Source organism: Callorhinus ursinus, unplaced genomic scaffold (genome assembly GCF_003265705.2).
Source record: "Callorhinus ursinus isolate GAN/ISIS: 27379988/994484 unplaced genomic scaffold, GSC_fseal_2.0 scaffold44, whole genome shotgun sequence".
In the NCBI taxonomy this organism is placed as follows: Eukaryota; Metazoa; Chordata; class Mammalia; order Carnivora; family Otariidae; genus Callorhinus; species Callorhinus ursinus.
The window spans coordinates 4400641-4415104 of record NW_027397106.1 but is presented as its reverse complement, the minus strand read 5'-3'; the positions used below and the strand labels follow the sequence as shown (position 1 = coordinate 4415104).

Here is a 14464-nt window from a genome sequence, read left to right as displayed (position 1 = left end):
CCCTCTCTCCCTGTGTCTCACTCTGTCAAATAAATAAAATCTTTAAAAAAAAATTAAAATTAAAAAGTGGTCCAGTTTCATGGTTTTGCATGTAGTTAATTTTTCCAACACTGTTTATTGAAGAGACTGTCTTTTCCCATTGTATATTCTTGCCTCCTTTGTCAAAAATTAATTGACCAAAGAGCAGAAGTTTTTAAAAAAATTTTAGAAGTTTAATTTTAATAAAGTCTGTTTTTAAGATTTTATTTATTTACTTAGCAAGCACGAGCAGGGGACCTGATGCAGGGCTTCGATGCGGGGCTCAATTCTAGGACCCTGAGATCATGATCTGAGCCAAAGGCAGACGCTTAACTGACTGAGCCACCCAGGTGCCCCTAATAAAGTCTGTTTTATCTCACTTTTCTTTTAGGGTTCATTATTTTTTGTCTTACCTGAAATCAATGTCTTCTAGGTTCTTGAATATTTTCTTTTATGATTTCTTCTAGAAGTATTATACTTTAACATTAAGATTATACTCGCATTTAGATTTTATGATCTATTTCACGTTTCTTTTGTGTGTTGTGAAGAGTCAGGGTTCTTTTTTAAAATGTATGTACATTTGTTCCAATGTTACCTGTTGAAAAGACTCTTGGTTATTTTGTTGACTATTTGTTGATCATATATGCTTTGGTCAATTTGTGGACGCTGTTCTGTTCCATTGATCTGTATGTTTATCTTTAAATCAGTTCCCTAATGTCTTGATTACTGTAGCTTTATAAAAAATTGTAAGATCGGGTAATGTCTAAGTTCTCAAATTTTTGACTTTCCAAAATTAGGTATTCCAGGTCCTTAACATTTCCATATAAATTTTCAAATGAGTATGTCGGTTTTACAGCAACACTTGTTGGGATTTTGATTGGGATTTCATCAACTCTAGTTTGGGAGAATTGCCACCTTCATAATATTTAATCTTCTAACGTGGTATCTCTCGTCATTTATTTAGGCTTTGGTTTCTGAGCATTGCCTTCTAGTTTTCAGTGTATAAGTCTTTGCCTATTTTGTCAAATTTATTATTAAGTAAGAGAAATACCATTTTTGTATGTTTGGGCCTTTTAAATTTTTGTGTATTTGTTGCATTAATTTAGTCCACTTTATCTAATACAGGATCTGTTTGTAATTCTTTTTCTGAATCTATAAAGCATATGGTATTAAAAGTAAAACAAAACAAAACAAAACAAAAAAAACACTTCTTGCAGCATGTTAACATGACTTATTTACTACTTATTATTCTTTGATGAGGTAAATTAATTTACTATATATTGATTTCTGCTTTATAGGTACAGTATATACAAATACAAAATGGAAATATTAGTAATTCTGTTCTTAACCTAAGAAAAGTGATCTTTTAATGGAGAGTTACTTTTATTTTAAAGTTTAAAATATGTGAAATTAAATTGATTTTTTTAAATGCCTTTAAATAATAAACTCCTATTTAGACCTTAAACTTTTCTCTCTTAGGTTTTGTCTATTGTATATAAAGAATCTGCTGTGTTACTGTTTTCTTCTGAATCAGTTATCTAAATTTTTCACAAAAATTTTAAATACTTATAAAACTTATAGGAAACCATAATGCTACATTTTATTAAAATATCTTTGTGCACAATTAATTGGCAAATTATTTATAATGGCCATGATTCTAAAATTACCCATGATAATTTGGGAGAATTCAGACTATTGTGCAATGGATATCCAAGGTCAAGAGTACTTGCAGACTTTGGCCTAAAGACAGGCTTCTGGAAGAGTCCCATAGAGCTTTTATTATATGAGCTCAAGTAAACTTCCATTTCATCATCTTTTTTCTCTTGTAATTAAGCAGGGAAGCTTTTTTTATTGCTGTTCTTCCTGTAGATGAGGTCTGTCTCGTATTAGTTCCTTCATCCTAAAGAACTTCATTTGATGTTTCTTATAGTGCCTACCAGTAATGAATTTTCTTAGTTTCTACTTATCTTAAAACTGTTCTAGCTCTGGTCCCGTCCCCCGCGAGGAGACCGCCTCCTGATTGGCCGCTCCAGCGCCAGGCAGGATGGGATTGGACCCAAATATGGGCGGGAGGAGACGGACGAGGCGCTGGGTCCCCTCTGGAGGTAGACGGAACCCCGGGACGGGGAGAGGCCGGAGAGAGGCCGGAGAGTGTTGGTTTGGATTCCTGAGGAATTTCCAGTGAAAGAGAAATGGAGAAACAAGACACTTTCAGATCATGTCATATCTTGTACATTAAAATAAGATATACCATTTGTGGGGCGCCTGGGTGGCTCAGCCATTAAGCATCTGCCTTCGGCTCAGGTCGTGATCCGGGGTCCTGGGATCGAGCCCCACGTCCATCCGGCTCCCTGCTCCGCAAGGAGCCTGCTTCTCCCTTTCCCACTCCCCCTGCTTATGTTCCCTCTCTCGCTGTCCCTGTCCATCAAATAAATGAATAAAATCTTTAAAAAGAAAAAAAAAAACTGTTCTATATTTCATGCTCATTTTTGATGGGTATTTTCCATGGATACAGAATTTTAGTTTGATAGTTCTAATTTTTTCTTTCCTTTTAAGATATTCTGTTGTCTCCTGGCCTCTCTTGTTTCTGGTGAGGCATTATTGTTACTCTCTTTATATAATGTGGTCTTTTTTGCCTGCTCTCAAGATATTTTTTTGTTTTATGTTTGGTTTTCAGTAGATTGACTATTGTGTTTCAAGGTACGGGTTTTTTTATATCCTGCTTGGTATGTGCTGAACTTCTTGGCTTTGCACATTGATGTTTGTCTGCTGGATTGGGGGGATTTTCAACTACCAGTTTTTCAAAAAGAATTTCTGCCTGATATCTCTACCCTCCTTTTGAGACTCCATAATTACTGCTTGGTGTCACTGAGATTTTGTTCATTTTTCTTCAGTCTCTTTTTCTTCTTTGGATTGGATAATTTCTATTCATCTTCGAGTTGTGTTCTGGAACTTCCAGGTTTAAAAATATTTCCCCTCTGCTGAGATTCCCCTTCTTGTTCAGCTCCTTAAGAACACAGTTTCCTCTTAATCCATATATATTCATAATGGCCGGATTAAAATCTTAGTCTGCTGTTTCCAGTACCTGGTTATCTTGGAGTTGTTTTCTTTGGGCTACTATTTTCTTGATAATGGACCACATTCAAAAAATAATGTTACTTGGTTTTAGTTTCTTATGGGATATATTAAGATTTAAGTAGACTACAGTGTATGACATTACTTCAGTAAAAGCAACAGCTGAAAATTTTTTAGGTCATATTAAAGTCAATTTGATATTTTAAGGATTTTTCAAGATTGGCCATTATGGATTTCTTATTGTTTGACTGGTTACAATTTGAGGGAAGGAGAATTCCTGGCTTATAAGGATCATAAAACATACCCTTCGTTCATTTGTTAAAGTCATGTTTTTATGCTTTAAAATGCATTATTTCACTTGGTATTCCTAACAAGTTAGTGAGGCTGATGATTCCTAATCTGACCCTCTTAATACCTGTTTTAGGGTTTTTTGTTCGTTTGATGCAAATAGGTGGTTTTATTATAGCATAGGGACAGGACCCATGAGCAGAAAGAGCTGCTGTTTTATTTAGTTCTTTTACAAAGGTCAGTAAACTTTTTCTTTAAAGGACCAGAAAGTTAACATTGTAGATTTTGCCAATCATGAAATCTGTTGTAACTACTCAACTCTGCCATTATGGCACAAAAGCAGCCACAGGTAATATGTAAACAAATGGTCTGACTTTTAGTTTTAGAGCATTGCTTTCTTTCCTTTTTTTTTTTTTCTTAAACTTAGTATAGGAAATTTCAAACATATATAAAAGTGGAGAAAATAGTATAATCAATCACTGAGAATCCCATCAGCCAGTTTTAACAGTTTGTAGAGCATGGCCAGTCTTGCTTCATCCATATTCCCATCCATTTCTCCATGCCCCCAATTATTTTGAAGCAAACTTGAAACTTAATTTTATCTGTAAATAAACTAGTTTTAGTAGCTCTGAAAGAGGGATTTTTAAAAAAATCATAGCTATAATATCACATTTTCCTGATTCTCATTTTTTTGTGTTTTTTCTTTGTTTATATCTGTAGTTTCATCCTTTACTTATTTTTTCTTTTGAAAATATGTTGTTGAAATAACTAAGTTATTTGTTTTACAGAGTTTTTCATTTTCTAGCTATATTTTTTATTGTGTTAAAATACATATATATAAAATTTACCATCTTTTAAGTATATAATGCCGTCGTACTAAACACATTCACCACCATCCATTCACGTTAACTTTCTTCATCTTGTAAAACTGAAATTCTGTACCTGTTAAATAACTTCCCCATTCTCCCCTCCTTCTAGCCCCTGACAACCACCATTATTCTTTTAGTCTATGATTTTTGACTACTGTCATTACTTCATATAAATGAAACCATACAGTATTTCTTTGTGACTGGTTTATGTCACTTAACAATGTCTTCAGAGTTTATCCATGTAGCATATTGCAGAATTTCCTGTCTTATATATTGTCTTTGGAGAAATGTCTATTCAAGTCCTTTGCCCATTTTTGAATTGGCTAATTATATTTTTTAGTGTAGTTTAGCATGATCCTCTGTCTCCTGTACTTCATGCAAATTGGTAGCTAGATTTAGAGGCTTGATCAAAATTTGGTTTGATTTGGGAGCAGCAGAGAGAGAACAAAAGGCCTGTATGTTTTTGTGTCTGTCTCTTTTATGCTAGGTGCTACTGATCATTGACTAAATCTATTAATTAAAGGCTGCAAAGAGGTGCTATTTTCAGGCTTTCTTTTTTTTCCATTTATTAGTTGAAGGACTTCTATAAAGGGAAGCTTGCCATCATCTTTATTACCCTGAGGTACAGCTCATATTTGGAATGCATGATAAATGCTTGGTTCTAGCTTTTATTACCAGTTTTTGAAAATGATGTGTTGGTTCCCTAGGAACCTTCAAAAATGACCATTTCGGTATTTTTTATTTTTGGGTATTTAAACATATTGATGTGTCTGTTGTCCTTATTGATGCATTGTGGGCTCTTTTGAGTTAACTTATGAGGCCTTTTCTCATGGCCTTAGTAATTTTCAGTGGTTTGCTTGCTCCCTCGTGTGACAAGATGTTCCAATGTCTTGTACATTTTGTGTCTTAGGCCTGGGGTCAGTCAAGTCTCCAGGGTTCCCATTTTACTTTTATGGGGAGATGATATTTTGCAGCCCACTGGCTAGGCACAAGGAGTTCTTGTGTGTGGTCATTGTCCAAAAGCCATTCATTGGTCAGAGCTATGAAATATGTGTGTGTTTGTTTGTTTATTTGTTTTTAAAGATTTTATTTATTTGACAGGGACACAGAGAGGGAACACAAGCAGGGGGAGCAAGAGAGGGAGAAGCAGGCTTCCCGCAGAGCAGGAAGCCCGACAACGTGGGGCTCGATCCCAGGACCCTGGGATCATGACCTGAGCCGAAGGCAGACACTTAACGACTGAGCCACCTAGGCGCCCCTGTTTGTTTTTACCAAAAATATATCATGAGTTTATACTGAGGCTACATGCTTTTCACTTCTTCGATCTCACATCTGTCTTCTTTCTCCCATGTGAAAATCTCAGATCTCAGTGACCCCAATATAATTATTGATTTGCTGTATCCCATAATCACATGCAAAGTATCAGAATAACAATACCAATAGGAATATAATTCTGGAAACTAAGAAATTTTTTTGCTATACTTTGCCTTGTGGTTTATTCCTAAGGAACATTCATAACAGTTGATTTTATTATGGCTCAAAATCACTTAGGATTTCTCTTATATTACTAATATAACACAGATGCACATTTAGGTTAATTTTGCTTTTAACTTTTACAATTGATTTTTTAAATTTTATTTTCAATGTGTTTATGGTTTAAAAGTAAAACAGTATATGAGGGGCGCCTAGGTGGTTCAGTCGGTTAAGCGTTTGCCTTCGGATCAGGTCATGATCCGAGAGTCCTGGGATCTAGTCCCATGTTGGGCTCCCTGCTCCACGGGAAGCCTGCTGCTCCCTGTCGCGCTCCCACTTCCCTGCTTGCGTTCCCTCTCTCACTGTGTCTCTGTCTGTCAAATAAATAAATAAAATCTTTGAAAAAAAATACAACAGTATATTAAATACATACACATATATATGTGTGAATGCAAGTATATCTTAGATTGTTACCTGATTTAGCTAAACAGTAGCTTACTTATACCTATTCTTACCCTCCTTGCTTTGCCTCTTTTTTTTTTTAAACAATAATGTATTCTGGAAATCACTCCATAATAGTACTTAGAGCAGTTCCTCAGTTTACATCTGCGTGATACTCAATTGTGTGGCTGTAATATAGTGTATTCAATCATTGATGGACTGTTCAGTGTGTGTGTGTGTGTGTGTGTGTGTGTGTGTGTTGGGGATAGTTTTTTCCCCTTCCTGTTACAGTTAGTGTCAGTGAACAGCCATGTGCATCCTTTTTTTAAAACTTCTTTTTGTTCAGTGTGTATTTGGAAAAGATTCCTTGAACTGGAATTGATGAGAATGTGATAAATGCATATATGATTTTTGGAACATATTGCTAAGTTTTTGTTTATAAGGGTTGTGCTGTTTTACATTCCCATCATCAGTGTATTTTGCCACAACCTTATCAACAAAGTATGCTGTCAAATTTTGGGATTTTTTGCCAATTCTGTAAGTAAGAAATGTTAATTCCATTTTTAATCGCATTTCTCTTATAAGCAAGGTTTAGCATCTTTTCATATGTTTAAGAGCCATTTGCCTTTCTTTTCTCTGTGAACTCTGTTCATTTCTCTAACACATTTTTTGATCTTTTTTTTAGAATTTGTAAGTTGCAGTTAGTTTTACTATTTTGACTTTTGTGGTTTTACTTTGTTCATTGTTGTATTAGCCATGCAAAAGTTTTTTAAATAATTTAAAGCTATCAATCATTTCCTTTTGCTCTACTGACTGTATAGTAGGCAGAAATAACATAGTCATGTAAAATATGTTTAAAATGTAAATTAAATATATTTGTGAAGATACACAGTCCTTCATTATAATTTGTTCCTCTTTCTTCTAGGCAAGGATAAAAGCCATCAATACATTTTTTGCTAAGAATGGTTATCGATTAATGGATTCTAGTATGTATAGTCAGCCCATTCAAACTCAAGCACAGTATGCCTCACCAGTTTTTATGCAGCCTGTATATAATCCTCACCAACAGTACTCGGTTTATAGTATTGTGCCTCAGTCTTGGTCACCAAATCCTGCACCTTACTTTGAAACACCACTGGTAAGTGAGATCCTTACAGAATTATAAAATTTTTCACTCAAGCTGAAATTTGAAGAAATCAGCTAGAGTAGTTTATTTTTTTATTTTGTTTTTTGTTCATATTGGTTTCTTTCTGGCTTTTAAGTAGTGATAAAGATACCGAATCCCCATGTGACTAAGACTTGAGCTATTGGTTCCTATAATTTTATTCTTTAGATTTTGCTGAATGAATTAAAATAAGAGAGTGGGTAAATCCTGATTAGTTTAAAATGTTTTCAGTTCACCTTTTTCAGAGAGAAATGTACTTTATTAAGTAATGACCTAATGATTCCTTCTGTAAATCAAGTGATATTTGAAGTGAGTATTACAAAATTGAGTAAGTAAAATGCTTAAAATTATTTTTGCCTTGTAAAAGAAATTGAGGGGGATCCTGAGTGGAGCATGTGACTCTTGAGCTCGGGGTCGTGAGTTCAAGCCTCATGTTGAGTGTAGAGATTACTTAAAAATAAAAAATCTTTAAAAAAATTTGATGCTAGGTTAGTTCATCAGGAGTTTCTTACAGCCTTCACACTAGGTTTTGCCCTTTTTGTTAATTGTTTTTAAACATTACATTTTCTTTTAGGCTCCCTTTCCCAATGGTAGTTTTGTGAATGGCTTTAATGCACCAGGATCTTATAAAACAAATGCTGCTGCTGTGAATATGCCTCGACCATTCCAAAAAAATCGGTAAGATAACAATCATAGTGGAATAGGGGTGCCAGCGTGGCTCAGTCAGTTAAGCATCAACCTCTTGATTTCAGCTCAGGTCTTGATCCTCAGGGTCATGAATTCAAGCCCAGGCATTGGGCTCCATGCCCAGCATGAAGCCTACATAAAAACAAAAACAAAAAACAAAACATAGTGGAATTTATTGTACACAGTTCCCAGTAGTTCTTAAAGAATTACTGTGGTAGTCACAATGCTTATTTATAAAGCTTAGTAAAAAGCTTAAACGATTTACTCTAGAATTAATAAGCACACTTTGACCTCATAGTGGATAATTTGTATAAAAAAGATTTAGAACTAAGATTGTACATACTGATTTTTTAATAACAAAGAGATAATAGAAAATTATTTTATGATAGTAACATAAGATCTGGTGTTTAAATACCATTTAGTGTGTTAAATAGGTAATATTTTAGAGAATGAGAGTTTTTTTTAGGATAGAAAATGTTAGCTGATTTGAGTATTGAATGCTGGAAAAATGAGTTACTTAGGATTTTTGAAAATTGACTTTTGAAATGATTTCTGTGAACTATAGTGTTTAGACAATGGCTACCATTTATTGAACATTAATATCCAAAGCTTTGTTTTAAGGGCTTTAAATATTTTATCACAGTTTTCATAACCCTGTAAGATAGTTATATCTATTTAAGATGAGGAAATTGAAACATAAAAGGTTAAATATCATGTCTAAAAGCATGTAGCTAGTAACTGGGAGAGCCAAAATTTGAGCCCAGTTTGACTTAAAAGCCTATACTTAAAAAACGGTGTTCTAAATAAATTATTGAGAATTCTGGAAACTATTTGCTATCATATAAAAGGTAAGTCTCTTAAGTGTTACTCTTTTTATGTAAACATTAATTGATAATCTCAGTAATTTGGTATATATTATGGCTTTTGAAAGTATGAGTATCCAAAGAAAAAAGGGCTTATATAGTGGCTTAGATTTATTTAAGAGTTTCACATTTATTGTTTTTTGTTTGCTTATTTTGTGAGTCTCCTCGGTTTGGGTTTTTGGCTTTTTAAATGATTTCTTCAGTGATTTTCCCTTGCCATAGTTCATTCTCCCAGTTGGTTCTTTTTGGCAAGAAGACCACATGGGGTATGTTCTTCTAAAATGACTTCTAGGAACTTAATTCTTTTTTATAAGGTTTACCTGAAACATGCTTCACTGGAGAAAGAAGCCTCTCGGTATTAAATATTCTTCTCAGTGGATTCTGGAAGCATTCTTGTGTACCATCCTCTGTTGTCACAATTTTTTGTACTCATTTAACTGACAAAATTGGTTAAAGCATTTGAAGATCATTTTTGCAAACATTTTATTACATATACCCATTCTTACTGCTTTATGAAGTTTCAAATCTGATCTCTTCATATTACAAGGATGAAGGATTCTTCATAAATGAAAGGATTATTTTACTCTTGTAGATGATTCTTAGTTTGGTAATAAAGTAACAATTGCACAATTCAAGTATTGCCAGGACATATGAGTAGAAGTTACAGGGAGCCTCACACATTGTCCTTTAATCCCAGTCCTGTTGTTCAAAAGATTACTTTCCATGAGCACATAGAATGGTGTTTAAATCTGGAAAGACCTTTATTATGGTGTAGTTTTAACTCATTTTACAGCTGAAGAAAGTGAAAGCCGAAGAGGACAAAAATCTTGCTAGGGTTACATGGCTAGTTATTATCAGCAGACCTGAGATTAGAACGTTTCCTTTCCTCTAACCATAGCTGGTGAAGTTTTCTCTTAAAAATAATTTAATTAGAGTAAATGACAGCTTGCAACTTCCCTTGTTAGAAAATACAGATTTCCCTGATTAGAAATAGTGGCTTTGTAGAAATATGTATAATATGTATTGATTTCACCCTTTTTTTTTAAAGAGTGAATTTTGCTTTAAACAGTTAAGTAGAATATACGTCTTTCTTATAAGGTAGACTAAAAGCAATATTTAATAAGTAAAAGTACTGGTGGTTTGCAGATTCTTGACTAAAAAATGTATTAAACGGTTCATGGTGTTCCTTTATTGTCACTTGTTTTTGTTTGCTGTGCTTCCTTGGTGAAAAGGTTGAAATCACGATAAGAAAGCCAAGAATGACAGTCCAGTCATCCTTACTTATAAGGAGGTGTGCCTATGCTTTTGAAGGCACAAGGCTAAGGTTTAGTATAATTTTGCTTGTTACTCAAAACCATTCATGTACAATCCTTTTTCATATGTTTGACCAGTACAGGTTTTTAATTTTAGTTACAAAAACTATACATGAGTATTTTCTTCTTAAAAAGTGCAAATATTACAGATGAAACTGGGAGCTTTTTGACAGACCTTAATCCTTGTTTCTTTTCGTCTAAAAAGTGACCACTTCCAGACCTTTATTTTTATTTGTTTGTTTATTTATTTGAAGTTATTAGTCAAGGAGAAAGTAACTTTTAGGAAGTACTTTTGTAGTTTACTATATGAACCTTGTAACAGCCCAGTGATGATCACTAGACCTACTTAGAGAGACTAGGACTAACTTTCAGAAGTCTGGGCATTTTTCTACCTTTCATACTTTCTCTTTCTGTCACTTCTTCCTTTCCATCTTTTATCACTCTCTTTTTTTTCTTTTGCCTGGACTGAGATTGTAAGTCCCTCTCAGTGAAGGGTAAGATTATGAGATCTGAGGGCTGTTTAAACCTAGTAACTTATCTGTTAGGTATATTGAAATGCAATGAGAAAATTTAGGCGAATGATAGTTTCTGAACAGATAACAAACAGCATATCTACCTCATGAGGTCATTTTCAGATGTGATGGAAAATAAAAATATTTTGAAAATGCTTTGTGTTGACATTCTATAATTTTCATTGCTATTAAAAATCTATTTTGTGGGGCGCCTAGGTGGCTCAGTTAAGTGTCTGCATTCAGCTCAGGTCGTGAGCCCGGGATCCTGGGATCGAGCCTCACGTCAGGCTCCCTGCTCATGGGGTGCCTGCTTCTCCCTCTCCCTCTGCCATTCCCCCACCACCACCCGCTTGAGCTCTCTGGCTCTATCTTTCTGTCAAATAAAGAAATAAAAATCTTAAAACAAACAAGCAAAAAAAAAAAAAAAACTACTTTGTGACGTAATTATTTCATGTAATCTTAATGAAACTCAACCCAACTTTTTCACCTGGTTTTTTATTTAAGGTTTAATGGCAGTAACCTCTTTTTTTTATTTTCTGTAAAGAGTAGGGTAGCTGGAGATGTTGTTGGAATTAATGTTAAATTGTTGGGCTTTATAATTATTTTGAAGTTTTAAATCCAAATTCAGAGAACCAGGAATTGGCAGTGTGTTTATTGATATAAATTTGTAACCATGAAAATAGACTGTAAAAATGGAATTTTTAAACTACAAATAAGGGGCCAAATATAAATCTCATACTTTCTTGTATAATCTGTTATAGAACCAAGATCCTTAGTTGGTTGGGCTTACTTTGTTTTTTGTTTGTTTTTACTAGATTCTATACCTAATTCATGAAGCCATGCCAGGCTATTAGTTGCATTATATTTTCCTAGCTTTTTTTTCACATAGGATCTTTGAACAATTAATTTAAAAAGCTGGGATTTTAGGGCGCCTGGGTGGCTCAGTTGGTTAAGCGACTGCCTTCGACTCAGGTCATGATCCTGGAGTCCCGGGATCGAGTCCCACATCGGGCTCCCTGCTCAGCAGGGAGTCTGCTTCTCCCTCTGACCCTCCCCCCTCTCACGTGCTCTCTCTCTCTCATTCTCTCTCAAATAAATAAAATGTTTAAAAAACAAAAAAAGCTGGGATTTTAATATATTGCACTGTTTCTCTGGTTTTCATTGTCATTCCCGTAGAGAGCCTTTTTAGACATCCCCCCCAGTTTTTCCCTATGAAAATTTAGTACTGGAGATACTGTATATGTATTTATGTAATGTATGTATATCCGTGCTCTGTGCATAAAAGGAGTAAGTTGGGATTTTTTTTTGTTCCTTCTCGGCCCCACCCCCACCCCACCCCACCCCTACCTTGAACCTTTTTTACTCCCACTAGGGGTGATGTTGCCCCATTGAGAATGTATGGCATAAATTCATTAATAAGCTTAAAGCCTGGCTGATTCAGGTATGTCAAGACTGCAACTGGTGTTAAATTATCTAAAATCCTAGTTGTATTTTGAGTGTTGAAATAGAAATAGCTTTATCTTGAAGAACTTTGGATTTTACCCCAAATCTCTCCAAACAACTTTTTTATTTTTTTAAAGATTTTGTTTATTTTTTTGACAGAGAGACACAGCCAGAGAGGGAACACAAGCAGGGAGAGTGTGAGAGGGAGAAGCAGGCTTCCCTCAGGGCAGGGAGCCTGATGCGGGGCTCGATCCCAGGACCCTGGGATCATGACCTGAGCCGAAGGCAGACGCTTAACAACTGAGCCACCCAGGCGCCCCCAAACAACTTTTTTAAATGTAAAAATCTGAGACATAAAAGGGTTAACATTTTTATAATGTGACACTTTTATGTGTGACTTAATTTGTGGAAAATCAGAATACAGTTAGAAGGCAATTTTTAACTTGTCCCATTAAATACAGAGTTTTTACCATTAAGGGGAAAGATTTTGTCTGTCTTGATTTATCCTCTCATGTATGTGATCTTATATTTCTTATAGTGTGAAGCCTCATTTTAGGTCATCGAGTGGTTCAGAACACTCGACAGAGGGCTCTGTGTCATTGGGGGATGGACCATTAAACAGATCTGGTTCAAGGAACTTTCCAACTGAACGGCATAATCCTACAGTAACGGGGCATCAGGAGCAAAGCTACCTTCCAAAAGAAACTCCTGCTGTACAGATGGAACAGAATGGGGACTATGGTAGGGGCAGGTAAGGAAATAGGGTAATAAATATGGATAAGGTATATGACAACTCTTTGCTCGTAATGTGAATATTTGAAGACCTAGTGATTATTTTTTGTTTTAACTTAACTATTGGTGTATGGTTGTACTAATTGAATACAGTGTTCACATAATATGGGTTAATAGTTTTCATAATTATTTAGAAATTTATAGTGCCCATATAGAATATAGCTCTGAGTCAGAGGTTCATAAAGTTACTCTGAAGTTCTTTATGGGTCACTGAGGAAAGAATAGCTTAGGAAGATAAGATCTTATCTGCATTCTAGTTTAATTTCTTACAACTTCTTAACTATGGAAATGGGGTTATACCTTATTGCCTACTCTGCTCGAATGAAACAAAAAACCCTGATATACTTCTGGTGTGGAAGGAACACTACTTAATAAAAATGGCCCAACTTATTTAGTGGTGGTGGGGGTAGTAGATGAAGTTTTTGGTAGATTAGTTTAGGATTCCTTCAGAAGAATATATATTCATCTCTTAATAGTGGAGATATAGAAAATATAGTTAATTAAACTAGAAATTCACCCATCTTTGATAGAGTGTATTATATATTTGAAGAAACTTATGAGTTGTCCCTCCCATCATCCCCACCTTTTTTATTGTTGTTAAAAGGAGAACTCTTTTCAGAGGTCGAAGACGACGAGAAGATGAGAGAGTCCAGGTAAGTATTTTTTACCTTTATTACATCTATTCATTTGTTTTTTTCTTTTGTGATTTAGTATGGCATTGGCTTGTGGTCGGTCTTTCCAGGTTTTTGTCTTATTGATTATAGTATTAGACAAAGGTAAATAGAACTTGTGCTTTGACCCTAAAATATCCACTGCTACCACTATGGCCCACCCTTAAAGCACATGTATAGTTAGGAATTTGATCTGTGTTGCTTGTGTTTTTTAAAAATTACTTGAATACCTAATATATACACATGGTTTAAAAATCAAAAAATGAAAATATTCAATGAAAAGTTTATTACGTTGTTAATGGACATTTAAGTAGTTTCAGTCTTTCAGTCTTGTAGCTATGGTAACTTCTTTCCTATGTGTGTAATAACACCTGAAGGAGAATCCTTAGAAATGAGATTTCTGGGTCACAGTTCAGTAAGTTGCTGCCAGCTTACAGCTTTCTGTAGGGGTTGTGCCAGTTGACACTCTGACAGACATTGAACAAAAGTTCCTATTTATCAATAGCCCAATAAAGATAGGACTTTTTGCCAACTTGATAAAGTTTATCATTCACTTACAAAGCTCTCTGGATGGTGTTGGAAACTTATTACTTGGCAGGGGCGGGCAATTTTCTACCTACTACTTACTCTTCTATCCGCTAATCTTATAAAATTGCTTATAAATTAAAATTTTATAGTTCTAGACATGTTTTTATTTGAATTTTGACTTAAGCTTCAAATTAATCATGTTTTTATTTTTTTGTGGTTAGTTCATGGTGAATGTTTGCCATGTCTTAACTGAGAGCAAAAGGAGTTGAGAAATCAGAATGATGTAGGAACCCACAGAGGTCTCAAGAAAACCCTGCCTAGAATTT

General features: G+C 34.7%; 1 protein-coding gene across 6 annotated transcripts in view; it reads left to right on the top strand.

The window, feature by feature from the left end:
* Positions 1 to 14464, top strand: part of LARP4 (La ribonucleoprotein 4) — a 71640-nt gene that overhangs the window by 43351 nt on the left and 13825 nt on the right. For all 6 annotated transcript variants that reach the window (XM_025883016.2, XM_073881997.1, XM_025883015.2 and 3 more), the window contains 4 exons: positions 7090 to 7302; positions 7904 to 8007; positions 12686 to 12898; positions 13544 to 13592. In XM_025883016.2, coding sequence (XP_025738801.1) covers positions 7090 to 7302; positions 7904 to 8007; positions 12686 to 12898; positions 13544 to 13592 — 579 coding nt within the window. The remainder of the gene's footprint in view (positions 1 to 7089; positions 7303 to 7903; positions 8008 to 12685; positions 12899 to 13543; positions 13593 to 14464) is intronic.